General features: G+C 43.3%; 1 protein-coding gene across 5 annotated transcripts in view; it reads left to right on the forward strand.

Annotated features, from left to right (window-relative positions):
- LOC105283392 (leucine-rich repeat and calponin homology domain-containing protein 1) overlaps positions 1–17,652 on the forward strand; it is a 49,785-nt gene extending 32,133 nt beyond the window's left edge. Inside the window, exons 5-13 of one of the 5 annotated variants that reach the window (XM_011346119.3) lie at positions 229–444; positions 1,257–1,418; positions 2,370–2,503; positions 2,729–2,881; positions 3,454–3,851; positions 4,029–4,180; positions 4,260–4,397; positions 4,486–4,563; positions 12,488–17,652. In XM_011346119.3, the coding sequence (XP_011344421.1) occupies positions 229–444; positions 1,257–1,418; positions 2,370–2,503; positions 2,729–2,881; positions 3,454–3,851; positions 4,029–4,180; positions 4,260–4,397; positions 4,486–4,563; positions 12,488–12,634 (1,578 nt within the window). In that variant the 3' untranslated portion in view covers positions 12,635–17,652. Of the gene's footprint in view, positions 1–228; positions 445–1,256; positions 1,419–2,369; positions 2,504–2,728; positions 2,882–3,453; positions 3,852–4,028; positions 4,181–4,259; positions 4,398–4,485; positions 4,564–5,926; positions 11,976–12,487 lie in introns of those variants that run through there. The other 4 variants (XM_011346120.3, XM_026975411.1, XM_026975412.1 and 1 more) reach the window with 4 other exon arrangements.
- Positions 17,653–17,916: the final 264 nt, after the last annotated feature.

A 17,916-nucleotide genomic window follows, 5' to 3' on the forward strand; every position in this document is an offset into this window, starting at 1 on the left:
CCTCGCGCTTTTCACTCTCAGCTCGGGCTTTATTGAATCCTCGGATCGATATCTCAAACCCCGCTCCTTGCGTCGCTCGAACGCTCCTTCCACCGCTCCGATCATCGTTCCCCGTTGCCCCCCGCTGAAGAGGAAATAAAACGCGCGAATGTAGGACGTCCGCGTTCTACGTGGCGCTCGACGTCGATCGATTAACTAAGAGACCACCGTCTTTACTGCTGGTTTCAGTTATGCATTCGCGGGCGAACGCACATTTTTAAGTACTTGGAGAGGCAGGCAGCGAAGCACGAGAGGGCCAGAGGTGGTCGGACGCGGCGAACGCCTCTGGATGCAAGAGGTCACGCGACGCTGGACACGAGGTCGCACCGACGGCACAACGTCGACAGCGGGTACAGCACCAGTGACGGCGTCGACAAACGTTGGTCCCAGGAGATCCACAGCGCGGTTAGTTTCATCGTCGCACTCGTGGCCTTTCCGCTATCGCTCCATCTCCTGCTCTTGCTCTACAACCACCTCGTAGCTAAGCTATCCGGCCGGTCCGCCACCGAACCGCCTGCGGGCCTTTGATCCGCAGATCCGACACGTAAATGACGGGTCATATGAATAAAGTCGCGGAGCGCTGAGTCGCTTTTGTTCCCGGCGATTCCCACAGACGTGAATAAACGGATTGTATAGACAATTGTATATGACCAAAGCGGAGGCAATTTGTTCTCCTTGCTTTTTCTGCGTTGAGCAAGAATGCTGCGATATACGGGCCACAGCACTCGCTTGGGCACGTAGTTGATTTGCGCCAGTAGATGCACGCTAGATAGTATCAAATGAATTTTTTATAACAACACGCAAAATATGTATATATATATGTATATATATTCACATATATTATTAATATATATTGTTGTTTCTTTATAGATATATTTTTATCTTGTACTCTTGCTTTGGAAAACGCTTTCGCTTTGTAGACGCTTCTTCCACTGCGAAGATTTAGCTCAATTGTATTCATATGACCTCGCAGGAACGTTTTTTTAGCAAGTCACAGTGCAATCGGTTTTTGTTAATTTTTGTATGGAACTTGTGTGAACGATCGTACGAAGGAAGACGATCCGTTCCTTCGCGAAGAATGAGTGACTTCGCGTTTGATCTCTGACCGATCATTGTACAAAGTACGCAACGAATAAAACTCTTTACCAATAATGCAAACTGCACACCACGAATTTCATGATTCCACATGCCTCCTGTTGACCGCCGTTTGCGTGCAGGTGCATGACGGCGAGGTCCGCGGCTTATGGCGGCAGGAATGCTCACCGCTCTCAATAACGTTACCGCACGAGGTAGGCGTGAACGGATCCTGCAGCGGCACGTCGACGCCCAGCACGATTTCACCCGGCGAGCACACATCCCTAGAGGACGAGTTGGGCAAGGTAGGTTTGGCTCTTTCGAGGAAGAAGTCAGTAACTGAAATGCCAATCACATCTCAAGACACGAGAGAACAATCAGAAATATTGAGCGACATTTTCCAAATTTTCTTAGAAACATTCAAGTATTTTTAAGCAACTATGATTGGCCTACCTGAGGATAAATATCTTTTCTCGTTTTTATATTTTTGTATATTCTTGAGATTTCTATGCTCAATTGCTAAATATTGTAACTGTCGAGCTAAAGATAATCAACCTGATGATTCAGAAATTATCCGAAAAAAAAGTACAAATTTTCGTCAATACGTATCGTTGATTTCCAACTATGTAGATAAAGATAATGGACAATTAGAGACATGTTTACTATTGCTATCAAGCACTTATCGCGATCTGGAGTAACTGGGTACATGTTAGAACGTTTCTACGGAATCTACAGAATGACATGGCCGCTATATTTAGCTGTCTAATAGATCTTACGTCGAGCCAACGGCAATGATTGCTGCCTCAACAAGCCGTTGTTGGCTGTCGCTCAAATCTTGTTAGGGCCTTGACCCAATAAAATGACACGTTAACGATGTTTCAAAATTACAGATGCACGCATTCGATAGTAACGCTGTGTACGCTGTGAATATGTTGGATTCGTGCGCTTTTCCATGCTGCTGTTCTCTCTTTTGCAAGAGCATCGAAATCTAATTACATAATCAATCAAAGAATAAAAATTTCAAACAACTTTCAGAATATAAACAGGCAGTAGTAAACTTTTTTTGTTTAAAAACTGATTATATAAAATCGTTATTCTATTTTTCCTCAGGCAGATGTTAACTACCAAAATCGATAGAAAGAAAAATTGAAACCAGTTTTAAATTTAATATTCCTCAAAAATACTCGTTTTATTAATAAGACATTCTCCAGATGAATTAAAGGACTGTAAAGACTAAAGTTCACGATCTCACGCAGGGCTGTTTGCAGGCAATGATATTGCACGATCAACTGGAAAAGAGGAGATTAGAGAGGAGCGCCTCGGAGAACGGGGCGGACATTAGGAGACCGATGATCTCTGGCCTTCATCACGCATCGATTACGCCACCAGGGTGAGTGGAAGCCTCTCTCGCCACTGATTCAATGGGTCAACCACCTGGTCCGCGTGCGCTTTCCTTCCAACTGGACGAACTCTCCTCCTCGCTGTTTCCCATATTGATATTGTGATACGAATTATAATTCACGGACACGGTGGTTCCACACGCGTACACGTACACACGTACACCTGCATGCGTGCATGTGCATTATCGTGGGCTGGCAATGCTTTTCCTTTGCAGCCATCTGGAGTCCACGCACCTGTCGAGTCCGCAGTCGCAGCCGCAGATACCGTCCGCGCAATCGGTACACCCGCTCCAGACCGCAACGGCGAACCCGGCCGTGCTGATGAACGGCGACGACAAGAGGCCGTTGAATCACATACAGACGTACAGGTAACTGCGCTTTGATCCCTACCAAGAGAGAGGCCCTTGTCCGTCCGAGTTTATCTCACGTTGCTATAGATATGCGTTACACTGTGTACTCGTCTTACTCGACCAGGCGACGAGGAAATCTTGAGCAGGCGCGCTCTGCCAGTGCTACGGCGAATCACGTGCGTTGGACGGCGACGCGCGACGCTGTCGAGTATTGTGTTAATCCTCTCAAAGATACGGACTGGACAGATTCTTAATCTGGCGCTCATAGTTCGATGCTTAAGAAAATACATATTGCACGTAAAAATTAATTATATGATTAATTTGTCTTCCTCTGATAAAGGCTGAACTCTAAATACCGTTTGGATAAAAATGGCTATGTACAACTTGCTTCTTTATTTTATTTTTATTTAAAGGTTTCACAAAGCAGAGGATTAAAACGTGTTGTGGTAGTTATCATATACTAAAATGCTTTCGATATTTCATATCTATATTTCGATATTTTATACATAGTTTCGTATTTTATATATATATATATATAGTTTCGTAAGGACAGTGCATACCTCAGAATTATCAACTACTCTGTTCCGTAGGGAGTACAAAGAAGCGCTGAAGCAGCAGAGGGCCAACGAGGGTCTGAGTGTGTACAGACCGCGCGAGCAAGTGACACCGCCGGGCAACGAGTCGCAGAACAACGAGACCAACTCGGGCAACAATAAGGAGACTATCGCTCTGACCGGCAAGCAGATCTTCAACGAGGACAACGCACTGAAGAGGCCGGTGCAGAAGGTCACTCCGTCGCGGATCAGCTATCAGAGCACACCGATCATCAACGGTAGCAACAGCGAATACAACAAGAACGGGAAGTATCTCGAGCAGCCCTACAAGAAGCCTAGCTCGCCCATCAAGACCTCCAGCAGCATCTTGTCTACGACTACGAGTCCTTCACACGCGCCCAGGCTGGTGAAGACCGCTGTCGGTTACGTAGAAGGTAAAACCACTCGACCTGAATTAATTGAATTATCATTAATTGACATTAAATTGATGGTATAATGATGTATAAGAGGAATTTTTACGGTCCACGGAGAAATTTCTCTTATACATGAGACCAGCGTTGGGAGAAGACTCAGTCTACGCGATGATTATATAGTGTGCATCTCCTTCTCAGGTAACAAAAGTCCGAGCAGGAACGGCGGCAGCCCGAAGTCCCCGCGATCCGTCACGTGGAACAGCAACGTGCCCGAGAAGTACTCGTTCACCATGAGGCGGGAGTTCGAACGTGCCAAAGAAGAGGCTGATCTCATCGAGCAATTACGGAGCGTGAGTATCTGCGCGACGAGAGAAGTAGTCGCGATTATTCCTATTACGGCGATCATTACATCACGTTTATGCATTGCAGCATATAGAAACGAGGTTGAAAATGGCACTGCCGGAGGACCTCGCACCAGCACTGACAGACGGCGTCGTCCTCTGCCACCTGGCCAATCATGTCCGGCCGCGGTCGGTCGCCAGTATACATGTTCCTTCTCCCGCGGTAGTAAGTGTCTTTCATGTTTCAGTCATTTTTTCATCATTTCGTGGTACATTTCACGCGCCAACATACTGACGTTCACGTGTTCTTGCAGCCGAAGCTGACGATGGCGCGATGCAGGCGTAACGTCGACAACTTTCTCGAGGCGTGCCGGAAGATCGGCGTCGATGAGGTAAGAAACGTGTCGTTTGGACTCGTTAATTAGTCTTGAGGAAGTTCGCGCTTCTCTTTCTCGCTCAAGGTACATGTACACACTGTATGCATGAGACACTCTGTCATCGATAGTGCGCGACGTCATGGAACACGTCATTGATCCGGCGGATCCGTTTATAAATTGAAATCGTAATATGCAAGATCTAAGATTTCTTCCTTTCTTAACGCAATGATGACGCCAATGAGTATCGTGATGGATAGTAATACGATCACTTTAATCATGCTGCGAGCGTGCGTGCGTGCTTCGTAACGAAAAATAAAAATTACGATAAGATACACACACATAGATGAGACACGTGTGTGCGAACATTTATTCCTTACGAAGCACGCGACCATGAGTTGACGAGGACACTTCCACTGAGCGTCGAGTTTTATTTTACACCGGATGATCTGTCGAATCTGCTTGGTGATCAGTTAAAAGACTTATCATATGTCACTATATATCGTGAACGTGTATGTAAACACCGTCTGTTGTGACTAATGCTTCGGCAATCCAGCCGTCACTTTTCGATGACACTTCCAACGACTACTAGTCAGTCCCCGACTTTGATCTGATCTGATCTGATCTGATCGAGCGTAAACGTATCGTGCGTTCTCGAAAGCGCACGAGTGAAAGCGGACATATGTAGCTGTACAAAACGTAAGGCCGGGAAAGGGAAAAACGAATCAGCGAAGAGGCTTTTAGTTGCATGCGCCTAAAATCCAGTTCGCTTTTATGTCGCTCCTCGCTTCCTCGGGGAACAGTCTCCGCGCCACATCTCACCCTTTCCGCCACTGTCCGAACGTCTTACGTCGATTAACATCCACGGATTAACCGTCCTGAATTGTACAAACGACCCAAATATAATCTTCATCATTCATTACTGAATTCATAACTTCATTACTGAAATTACTGCTACACTACTATATTATCTCCTCATCTATTCCTCTCCCATGATGTCCTTTAATCGCTTCCTTGAGAACTTTTGATAATCAAGACTACTAGAGGATAAACTGGTAAATTACAATTTTAACAAATATTAATACAAAAATTGTAGATATGCATTAATTAATGTATCAAAAAGAATTCACAAAAAAGTCAAGCAATTTATCAAAAATTCTTTCAAGGAAGCGAATAATTTCCTAATAAAACACAAGAATGATAGGGCGGGATGTAGCAGGGTGACTGTCTCCCGAGGAACGCTTGTTTTCCTCTTTTTTTCCAAAAGTACGGCCTTCCTCGAAGATAGAGTCCCCGTGCGTTGTAAGGCCACGTGAGAAGCGCTCTCATAGTGCGGTGACACAGAGACTGGGACTGAGTAGTATCGTTGTTGGTGTTGCAGGAGGTGTTGTTGGACGCGGACGCAATCATGGACGTGGGTTACATGGACGCGTACGGGCTGGAGGCTCTGGCGCGTCTCGTCACCGCTCTTCTCCTTCCGCGCGATGAGGGGGAGAGTGGCACCGAAGAGCCGGCCGCAGGTTCACCCCGTACGATTCAGGACCGCGTTCTGTCCGCGATGCTTTTTCTCACATTCCTGTCTACTGTGGTTCTGCTCTACTTCTTTCCGATCCCCGATTAGAGAGAGTATGAGAAAAAGAGAGAGGCAGTGGCGAGAAGCCGCCGAAACACGCGTGAAACTAAGGAGCGACAAATTAAGGGGAAAAAAGTGCCAGAACGGAAGCCAGGATGGTCCGATCGAGACGACGAGTCTCAGAGCTCCTCAGTTTTTTTTTCGATTGCGCGAAACGTTAATGCGTCGGCTCTGCTCTCGATGATTTGCGTCGAGTCTGAGAATCGTCGTCTCTTTCGCGAACGCGTAACACAATTTCAACATTCGTCTTGCGACTCGATACGCTTAGAGCGGCGTATTTCAGTTAATTGTCTCGCAATTTTGTACTTATATTTATTGAAGTTTAGAAGTGTCGCGTCGCGAGTCGGATGCACCTTCGACGTCGAGGATTCCCGAGCAGCGTTCAAACGGGTCGCTTCGGGCGAGAAGAGCAATGCGTATGAATGAATTTGATAAATTCAATGCTTTTATTTTCGGAAAAAGAAAAAGAAACGCTCACGATGAATAATATGGGAATCTCATCGTCGTCGAAGCATTCTGTGATTTTTTAAAGTGTCTTCTGGGACGCATATCAGATTAAAGGACGCTTCGCGCGTCATCACCGCGTCCAGTCACTTTAAAAAATGTCAGAACATATCTTTTGCCGCATATGAAGTCGTCGCTGGTCCCCTCCGCCGCAGGGGGACGAAGTACTTAAGTCCCAAGAATCGATTTGTAATAGCTTTAACAGGGTTGTTCGCTTTTTTCGATCTCCGCTCGCGCGAGCTTCCTCGCGCGCTCGAATCGCGCGAGGAATCTTGGCGGTCAGCGGAGAATTTTTCGAAGATGTAGCTCTTAAGTGTCAATAGGCAGCTTGATAAAACGTTTAGTCGACTGAGAGTATTACCGCAAGTTCGCGTTCATTCATTTCCTTCGGAAAAGGCCTTCTTTTCTCATCGACAGCGTAGTGAAGCGTACCGCTTGCCGAGAATGTCAACGAGAATCTCAGACAAAAACGTCCGCTGTGAAAGACGGTTCTCGTAAGCGAAATTTTATCCTCGTTGCAGTTTCCCCCGGAGTTCGTGCCTCGAGAGGGATTAATGATCAAAGAGCGCCAGAATCAAAGCCGCAGGCGCTCGCATATCACGTTTAAGTTGCCCGTGAATATGTGTACCTTGCCGAAACGAACCGATTATTTGGTCGTCACTTCTGACTGTACAAGTTGGCTGTCGTCGTCGGCTAGGATCTGCTGGCGACACGATATTTTGATAAAGAAACAAGGAGATATGATCGAAATCGAGGACTGGTGTCGCGATACTCATTCGAGAATTATTCGAGAGTCGCGTGTAGTCATTCCGTTTGACTATCCATGTTCGCGGTAAGTGATTCATTGCCTTTGACGAAAACGAGAATACCGATCGGTCTTGACTGATGTTGCGACACCAGCCCCTACGTTTAATAATGGCAGTCTGCAGAAGAAAGAGCGAAAGGAAGGATGATAGCCACGATGCCTTCGATGGTAGTATTTTTTTAAGATTCGACCAATGAACCGCCTACGGCTCTTTCAGGATTGGTGGGTCTGTGATAGGTAGCCTGCGAGTACTACAGAATTCACGAAAAAAAAGGTGCTAGGGAATCTCTTTTAGTTTGGGGATCTTCTATTTTGATACGTAAGGTCTAACGAGACAGGGATTTGAGCGTTGAAAGATATAATAATATCGCGAGAAGATTGCGTGTGTGTGTGTGTGTGTCCGTTCGTTACATGTTACACGTAGTGTCGCTTCCCTTGTTCGTAAATTTCGCAAATTGCAACACTACTCGTCTTCTTTATCGGTTATCTGCGACAAGGAGCAGTTCCGTTTCAACGAAGGAAGGAAACACAAAGTAGAACGCACCTCAATACTTCACTGACCAAGCAATTCGGTCGTAGTCTAGGATATCGTACCTTGGATTAAAGTTACTTTGATCTCTCGACGTTGCTGGAATACTTTCTTCAAGCAAAAATGTTCAAAAGCGCCAAATTTTACAGAAAATTTTTACCCATTCGAGTAAATATATCGAGCCTAAGTCAGCAACATTGAAATTCAAAATTATAATTGGCCCTGTTTTGACAATCGCTTGAGATCAAAGCAACGGCGGTCTATTACGCACGACGATAGGAGACATGGTGCCTGCTATCTGCCAATTTATTTTCATAAAAACATGATAGGAACGTAGAGGGCATGTATATCGTCTATAACATACGAGCGTATCACTTATATACTATAATTAATTAAGGAAATCCCTTCTCGGATTCGCAACTGGATCGGAATCGCTGTCAGAGGAAGAGAGAGCGAACAAGACATCGTGTCGCATCCAACTTTTCACGAACAGCAGTAACTATCTTTTCATACTTTGCGCAACCAATTGTTCCAGAAACAGTTAATATCGCTAGTATCGTCGCAGCTAATATCGCCCGAACAGTGCCAAATATTGCAATTGTACCCTCGAACGCGATGTCTCGGTCACGTCTCCGTTTCTCCGACAAGATTCACGATCAGAAAGCTCCCGACTTGAAGCAACGCCCCAATCGTTGCTCGAGCTTCTCAATCAGAATCCTTGGAGCACAAGTGGAATTTTCAGAGAGCTGGAAGGGTATCTCTCGCATTGTCGTAAGTGGTCCTCGTAACGAGCAACCGCTGTACTTGGAGACTATCATATAAGCGTATATATTTGTACGATGAAGAAGAACGTATCGTCGCGAGTCGACACGCATGATATATGTGCGTACGCGGTATGATGCCAGTGTATCTTTTATCGAGGGGATGCGCAAGGCGAGCCGTATCTTCCATGATCTTTCTTTTCATCTTCTTTTTTCTTTCTCTTCTTTTTTTGCGGCTATATCCGATCTACGATCCTGTCGGGAGATCGACGTGGCTTCAGGACGCAAGCGCGCGTTTTCGCACTTTCTAGTCCACAGTAGCATCGTTTAGCTGTAAGTCGAACCACGCTACCGTTCTAGTCAGATTACTCTCCCTTGCATTCCTTTTTCTCTCTTCGCGACCGTCGCAACGTGCCGCTGCTGCGAGGGGCTTCCGCCTTGTTTCATCCGCGAACTCGTTACGCAGCCATTGTTTCATTGATATTAATTCAGAACACGTTGGTCTAGAGCGGCAATGTCCTTCTGCGTAAACTGGAACGCCCGGTTTCTTGCCTGTGGCCGTCAATCTGTAGTTATTGTTTCTGCTCCGGATACAGCTTATTTATGTGGAATCTGGTCATTCTCTTGGGCATTCGTCGGGCATTCATCGGGCATTAATGATCGCCAAGGCTTCGTTCCTTTCCTGATCCGTGATAGAAAAATCAGTTATTCACGTCGGTGACATCAGATGATCAACAACGTGATAGCTGTGATAATAATTAAAAATGATGGGAGTACTGGAGAATACTAAGTCTAACTAAGTCACGAATCATCAAGACGAACGACTACTCCAGCGAACGCGTTTGTCGCGTATCCGGGCGTTCCAGTTATATCAGACGCGATTAGGCCTTCACCAATAACTTCCGCGCTCGCATCCAACGACATGAATCATCAATCGCGTCCACTATGGAATAGCAAACGGACGAACCGATGACCGGCCGATGACCGAGTCATCACCGTCGAATTATTCCATTACGCTTAATCATCGGCAGCTGCGACGAGTGCCTAATGATTCCTCGCGAATGTGAACACGAATGGTCGCGATGGCCACGTCATGTCAGTATTACTCTCATTAGAATTGGAGACTTCATCGAGACATATCGTCCGGGTATCGTTCAAGTACCCTCGACGACTTAAGACTGGACTCGAATTTAGCGTACTGTTACACTTTGCGTTGCCGACTCTGCTTAGCATGGCGATCCACGAGCGATCTACGTGATTTCATCTCGAGAAAGTGCCAGACTTTCGCGGACAACGCGAGCCAAGTGTTTCAGTTGGGATTAGGGATTAATACATCGATCACAGGATAATTTCGCAATGATGAAATTGATAACTATCACAGCATTAAAGATGGAGTTGATTGGAACCGTTCGTTGACTTAACTCAAGTGGAACAAGTAATTAAACGGATCTTGATTCGTCATATCAGTCGAGGACTAATCCCGTAGATCGTCGCGTCGAAATCTTAGCTGATAGCTTTCGCTTTTGCAAGAGGCTACATCACTATTAAGCATATCCATGGGACAGAAGTGGTGCGTGTAAGGAGGAAGGGAAGGAGCGTAGGGAGGAAAAAGAGATACGAAATCATTCCGTTGCGTTAGTCGTGTAATTGTATAATTTTTGTAACAAAGTACGCGAAGAGGAAGCTTATGCGGATGTGTATAGAGATAGATATATATTATATGGAGAGACAGATATATAGTTCGTTGAAGTTAGTTCTTCTCGTACTCTTCCTCTTCTATCGTTATTTCGTTTCCGCGTTCGTCGTATGTAAGTCGAATTAAATTATTTGCTAACTGGATTAACAAGTCCAGTCTTGGTGCTTGGTCTACATTTTGTACGTTGTTGTTTCCGTAAGCCCCTGAATAGCTTCTCGTCTATTTATACGTACGTCTATATTTATTCCGCGGCGTTTCTCTACACGCCGACAAGTATCTGTACGATCGATCGCGCCTGCTCACCGAGCTCAGACAATAATTCCTTTCGAAATAGATACGTAGTCTAAGCGGTCAGGATCGACGAGCCCAGCACGATCGATCCGTCCCAACTTGGTCCTCGGTGTCTAACTGAAGCGTCCAGTATCTCAGCTGATCTCGTAAACGCACATTTGTACAATGCAGCGGTCGAGTCGGGTTTACTTCACTTTCGAATCGCATCTTCAATCATCATTTGATAGATCCGATATATACTATGTACAAAAAGAATTTGATGATCGAAGCATTTATAGGTATCAACCAGATATTACTCAAAAATGAGCTATATATATTTTTTGTACGAAACTATTAAAGCTCTTTTAGAAATATATTTGCTAAATTGTTTTGCCTAGACTTCTTGATCTTTCGAATATCAAGGAAGAAGCTTGAAAACAAAAATTAAAATTAAATTAATTAATTAAAGACTATTATTTTTATATTCGGAATACAGATGGAAATGTTATTGGAAGAATGATTAAGTAGCTGATAATTTAAATACTAAATAATTATTAATTTGTATTCACATGAATTATTATTGATGAGTACCATTTAACGTCTGCGCACTATGACAGATTTTACCTGTGGGAAGAGAATTTATCCGTGCTGCATTACACAACGACAATCGAATGTGATTCAAGAATAGATCGAATTTTTAATTAGAATTTTATCGTACTCAGGAAACGCGTCTAATTACAGCCGAGCACTGCCTACTTTCAACGAGTGCAATTATCCGACCCGACTCGACCCATAGCAATTCAACAACGCCATTCGACGATCACGATCGAGCCTGACGCGCGATTTACATAGCTCGAATATTTCGTATTATATTTACATTTACGAGTCCTCGCAGTGCGTTTCGTTTTTCCGTCTTTCATATTTAATTTATTTATAGAACACGTCACATGTACGACACACTCGTCCGCCATCCCTGATGCTTCGTTATTAGAGAGAACCGGTCTTGGTGGCGAGACGATAACAGGAGACAATCGACGTGTGTCTCTACTTCGATTTTCGCCGAATCGATCAACGTAAAATTGAATTTCTTCAGCTGTCTCGCCGCTCGGACGATAGCGATGATCTTGTTTCTTTTTTTTTCTTTGAGATATACTCTGTAACGTTGATTGTATGGGTAAAGCATAATGATTGTAATACTATAGCCATTTACAATAAAATATCCTTTTCTTAAATCTCTGGCGCCTGATCGAAGAAACCTCGAGCTAGCTACTTTTCGACTCTATCATTTAAGTTAATTATGTCAATCGAGCTTGTGAATTTGCATGCCTTCGCAGCAGTATTACAATGTTTTCCTGTCGCCCAGTGATTATATTTCATGAAAAATTCATCACATTCTAATTCATACATTCATGTATTCCACACACGTATTATTCGAGCGTTTGAATAAAAGATCGAGTTCTATTCGGATTCTGATATCGGTCGGACACATTTCACGACACGAATGGACACGACCTGCCTGTAAAATATACCTCTAAAAGCTTTTTTTAAGGCTGCAAAAGGTATAATAATTTCTAAAACTATGTAAAAGGAACACAAATTATTTTAATATCCTTCAGATATCTCAGAAATCCTTTCGACTTTCAAGCAACGATCAGATCATGTTTTTATCCGGGGCCGTAGAAAGCCTCGCGTACCGAAAAGGCAGACGTATTAAAGGCACGTGCGTGCTTTGCCGATTTTTCAGAATCTCGTGTGCTGCGCCAGCGACGTCCTAGAGGGAGGTCGGGGGGTTGTACGCGTCGCAGTGACCGTGTCCGAGCTGCTGAGGTTCCACCAGACGCGCTCACCCCTGCAGACGTCCTCGAGTGTGCCGAACCACGTGCCTGCTTAGCGCCAGACTATCTAATCCTCGAAATCGTCCATGGCGAAAGAGTCTGGAACCTGTTTCAGCGCAGGAAGAAGCTGAGGGATGAGGGTGAATTGTGAGCGAGGAGAAGGCGCCGCGGATGCGCTTGGGATGCGCCCCGAAGAGATCCGCTCCGAGAAGCGGAGCGGATGTCGAATCTTCTCCCTTTCTCTCTCTCTTCCTCTTCTACGAATCATCGAGACTGGATTAGGAAGACCTGGACTACAATTCTTGGACTGCAACTCCTTGACCGACCGCTTCCGCTCCCGACGCAAGCGAAACGTTTGCAGATCAACGTTACAACACGCAAGCTGATTATCGATGATTAACTGGTTCGATGAAATGATATTACGTATATATTGATCATCCCAGTATTCTGAAATAATTAAGTACAGATGTGGTAATTAATTTAATGAATTGGTCGCAATTATAAGAAAGATGATTGAATTTAGAACTAATCAAATACGGAATTTTCCGTGCTTAAAAAAATGTATTTTGAAGTTTCGGAGTTGCGGCTGAATCTTATTAATTCCTCAGTCGCAATTCTTTTAAAAGATTGATGCGACATCGAGATATTAGGTGAATCGCACTAGACCGATTAAGAACTAAGATCGAACACTCGAGTCAAAACGAAATTAGAATTTAGGTTTAATAGCGATATTCGGCTCATAAGAATGCCAGAGGCGAATAGAAAGAGCTCTCTTGAATAAATTTTCCAGATAACAGAAACATCCAAGAAACATCGCTTGAAAGAGACATTAATCTTTCAGACATTTTTTTTTATTAGAGACGTTTAGAAGACTCATTAATTTTTCAGTAATTTAAAAGTCATTCCATATCTGAGAGTATAATAAACATCTCATCGTGAGAAGCTTCCGACGTTCCTCGTCTTTGCCGTGAAATAATGTCACACTGAAGTCTTCGATTTTCGACATAACTCATGATGAGAAAAGGAGGCACTAGCCTCTGGAACGTCCTTTAAATGTCTAGAAAGTGCCCGGATTTTTCGGAGGTCCAACAGGGGTGTTTTTGGATTTTTGCGTTATCTGGTTAGTTCTTGAGGCTAGCTTCGAGGGACGTAGTCCTTCTTTTTAGATACGACGAGTCCATAGTCTCGACCGTCAAGTGATTCTGTATCAAACCGACAATAAGTCACTTTGTCGCTGTAACGTGTGTACGAGAGTTCCGTGGCGGTCGACGAATCACTTTCGAGCCACAAGAGGATTCGTCGGACGACCGAGCGATCCATACCGAGTCGATCCTACGAAGGAGGTTCTTTTGTACCCCTTCGTAAGCAATTCGCAGTGCTAACACGGCGAATCTTTCTTATCAAAAGCAACGGGAATCCCGCGCGTTCGCGCGGACTCGCGTAACTCGACGTAAGACTGCGGTGAACCATGACACTTAATTAGATGTAGACGAATTTTATATCGAGAAGTGACCGAGCACGATGATGCTTATTTTTGCTCGTAGTTGCAAGCTGGGTCCCTCCAAGTCCCGGAAACGTTAACGGGCATTTTACAAAGCAGATAGAACGGACGTACGGAGTTGGGCGACATTAGAAGTAGAAACCTTCTCGGGACTTAGACTGCGTGTCCAATTCCAATCGTCAAGTTTTCGTAAAAACAAATCGTAAAGTTTTACAGTCAGTTTCGCGAATGAAAAATATACGAACTTTCTTCGTGAGGAACGAACAACGAAGGTTCTGCTTTTGTGTTTATTATTACGTATGTATTATATACGCGAAGATTTTATATTCTTCGTGCATTATTTGCGTTATTTGCGTTCTATAAGAATAAGACTCTCCGGCGGACGCACAGTCTTAAGGCTCAATCTTGTCGAGCTGACAAAGGTCCGAGCTTTCCGACAGCGTAGTCCTGCATATCCGTATCCAATATCTCATGCATGCGTCGCTAAAGCTAAGTTCGTAGGCTGGCGCAAACACGAGCATCCCAAAGACGTGTCGTATCGTACGAATCTCTAATTCCGGTCATTATCGTTACGCCTTAAACGGAGATAAGTAATGTGAACGCGAATTTATTTGCAACGTTTAGCGGTATCTCTCCTGTGGTATCGGATTATCGAATTATCAAGTACACCTGGATACTCGAGGACAGATTCGCGAAACGGATATGTCATCTTCCCTGTTTTACTCCCAAAGAAGAAGTATCGCGTCAAACGGATCAAAGGATAGATAGATTTTTGCGCAGGCACACGGTAAGTTAGCATGATTAGTTAGGAACTTTCGAATAAACGTCGGCGATTGCTGAACAATCGCCCAACGATCACGCGATGTCAGTAACATTAATATTCGCCATCGACGTCAACGGTGAACCATGGTTGGTCGCCAACAAGCGTCGAGCACGGTCAATAATGGTACGTGCAGGGCCTAGGTGTTCGAAACTGGTATACGTAAGCGTCTCGTGATTTCAACTTCAGGGCGAGTTGCTCCGATTAGAGCAATTACTTTCATCGCGTCCTAAACCGTAAAAATCTAGTCACGATGTCAGCGAGAAGGACGTTTCATTAATTATTCTTTCCTCGCTGATGACGTGACCGAACGAGAACTCGACTAGCTGAGATTACTTACATACTTCTTTTTCTCTTTTAATATACCTTCTTTTATCTCTTAGCTTCTAGATTTCTTCCGCCAAACGTCGATCGAAGAACATCCCTCATTCTTTTATGAATTCCCGATTTCTTCCCACGGTCGCACGAGTTGGCGAAACGATCTTCCCGGATCACCCAGGGCAATCAGGAAGCATCTGTACTTTATCGTTCTCCTTAGGAATATCTTATATTTGTGTCGCGGAATTCTCGCGAGTAATTGGAATCGGAACCGTTAATTTGCGCGCGATTTGATGCGGATGACATTAGGTGCTAAGTCCAATATCGTTGATTGTATGTTTGTTCGTATCGCGATGCTCGTTCCTTCCATTTTCATTTCGATGTGACTTTCTCGTATCAGCGCGATAGTGGAGCGCGAAAGATCTCAAGTGTCGCGATCAAGAGAGGAGAAGAGAAAATTACGGAACTGTCGCTGATGATCGCGCACGGCGTTGGTCGATATTTGCAACATTTATATTTATTGTGCCAAAGATACGTGTCCTTTCTTCTTCATTTGCATTCGAGGACGAATCTCACTCGAATATCCCTTCGAAATACGGAATAAAATAGTCAATTGTGAGAAGCAGAATGATTTATTTCGCACTTTTTTGCACGCTTCACGCTCTCGCTGGAACAATGCACATTTTTCTTCACGTATGAAGACGCGTGTAAAAGAAAGTTTTCTTGTTTTTTCGCTTTAGTTTTTAATTTTTAATCTCTATTGGTTACCAATCTGAAGCGTCATTTAGTGTATAAAGGTAAAATATGAATCCGATTCTTTATAATGTGTCTCACATAACTTGAGTTCTTTTTGAACAGATCAAATGATCCTACACTTAGTTTTACGAGCGAATGCATAAACCTGAGAGGAATTGCTGCCTATTAAAATATTTCATTGAGATCTACGTTCATGCCGAGGGCAAAGTGGAATTGACAATCTACGTAATATATCGCTTACATGGAAATAATTTGCTTTATTCTATATTTTATCCTGCCAGAAAAATTTTATTGATATTAGATGTTACGGCGGAATTGTCAGTCCAGCTAGCTTTACATGATTAAGACGTATGGAACGATTTTTCTAGAATATGATTGTAGCTCGTCCTCGGATCATTAGATGTTACTCGCGCGTTCGCGAGGCCACGTCCTTCCTCTATTTCGATTCGTTCGGAAATTCTTTTACGTTGACCGTAGCCATATAAGGGATCCGTGAAGCGACGTGTCACTGCGGAATTGTATTACTCACCCAGATTAATTGTGTTCGTCGAATCGTGCAGAGCAGCGTTTGATAAGATTCAGTGACTCGAAGCGCCCCGTTCGGTGTTACTCAGAGAACAGTATTATTTGCGTAATCGTAATTGATTCTACTCATACATCACCTCTTTTTCATTTGCATCTTTTATTTTTTTTATAATTGCCGATTGCCGTTGCTGCAAATTAGATTTTATTTTGTGAAAATTGAAAAGTAATTATACAAGTTAAGAAATATTGAAGTAATTGCATTATTATTTATGTACATTTGTGATGGCATTTGTAAATGATAAACTTGAAAGGATTAAAGTCTCACACGTGAGTTAACGTTGAGATATTCTCTTATTTTGTACAGAAATATTTGATATGAGTTTACTTGTTTATAATCTTCAGGCATTCGACCGAGGCGCTTCAAATTTTCAGCCGCTGTGGCGAATTATTACATGCACCACGTAATGTATTAAAATTTAACGAATGCTACGCATGAAATAAATTGAAGAGAATTGCATTTCGAGTTTATTTATTTACAACGATACTCCTCACTTTACCTGATCCTGATAGCGTCTGTTTTACCGACGGAATTGACGAATTTTAATTCTCAGCTTTCTTTTTATTGGTTGTGATAAATCCTTTTTCATGATTAAAGTACACATAAAAATGAATCAAGGAATACTTTATGTTAAAAACGAAGAAAATTTCGAAAATTATAGGTTTTTTATCGATTTGTAGCTTAATCTCGTATGATAACTTGCTTAGTACGATGCTTTTGCATCGGAATTCGACAATCACTCGAGAATAAATTCATCTCTCATTAACCATTTCTCAAAAACTGATCTTCTTTTTTTTAATATTAAGTATTTCTGCCTACTACATATTTCTTTGACATCGAATTAAAATAAAGAAGAGAATAATTAGTTTTTAATTTAGTGACATATCCTAATAGTCTCTATATAATTAAAGAAAATGTGCAACCTGCAAAAGTTATTTACATTTTATCATCATTTATCAGAACCAAGAGAGATTTAGTTTTGCAAAAACTAAGAGAACCTTCTACTTTTGTCCCAAAAAAGCTTCCTTGCTTCCTTCCTATAATACATATAGATATAAAATAAACTTTAGATGATTTCTTTAAATTCTTCCTCACTTAAAAAAAACCTAGTACAAAAAGAAATTCGAAAAAAAGTGTACCTTCCCAGACTACTGTCACAATATTAATGAATTTTTACTGATATCTAAAAACTGCATCAATAAATTAACCGTCAAGATTGAGATCAGGGTAGCTAAAATCACTTTCTGGCCCGTGCAAAAATCATTGAGACGAGGTACGCTGGAGAAACGCACATGAAAGACCGGCTGCTATCGGGGCCCCCTTATCAGAGAAGGAACAGCTCCCGGAAGAGAGGAGTCGG

This window comes from Ooceraea biroi, chromosome 2, assembly GCF_003672135.1.
Source record: "Ooceraea biroi isolate clonal line C1 chromosome 2, Obir_v5.4, whole genome shotgun sequence".
In the NCBI taxonomy this organism is placed as follows: domain Eukaryota; kingdom Metazoa; phylum Arthropoda; class Insecta; order Hymenoptera; family Formicidae; genus Ooceraea; species Ooceraea biroi.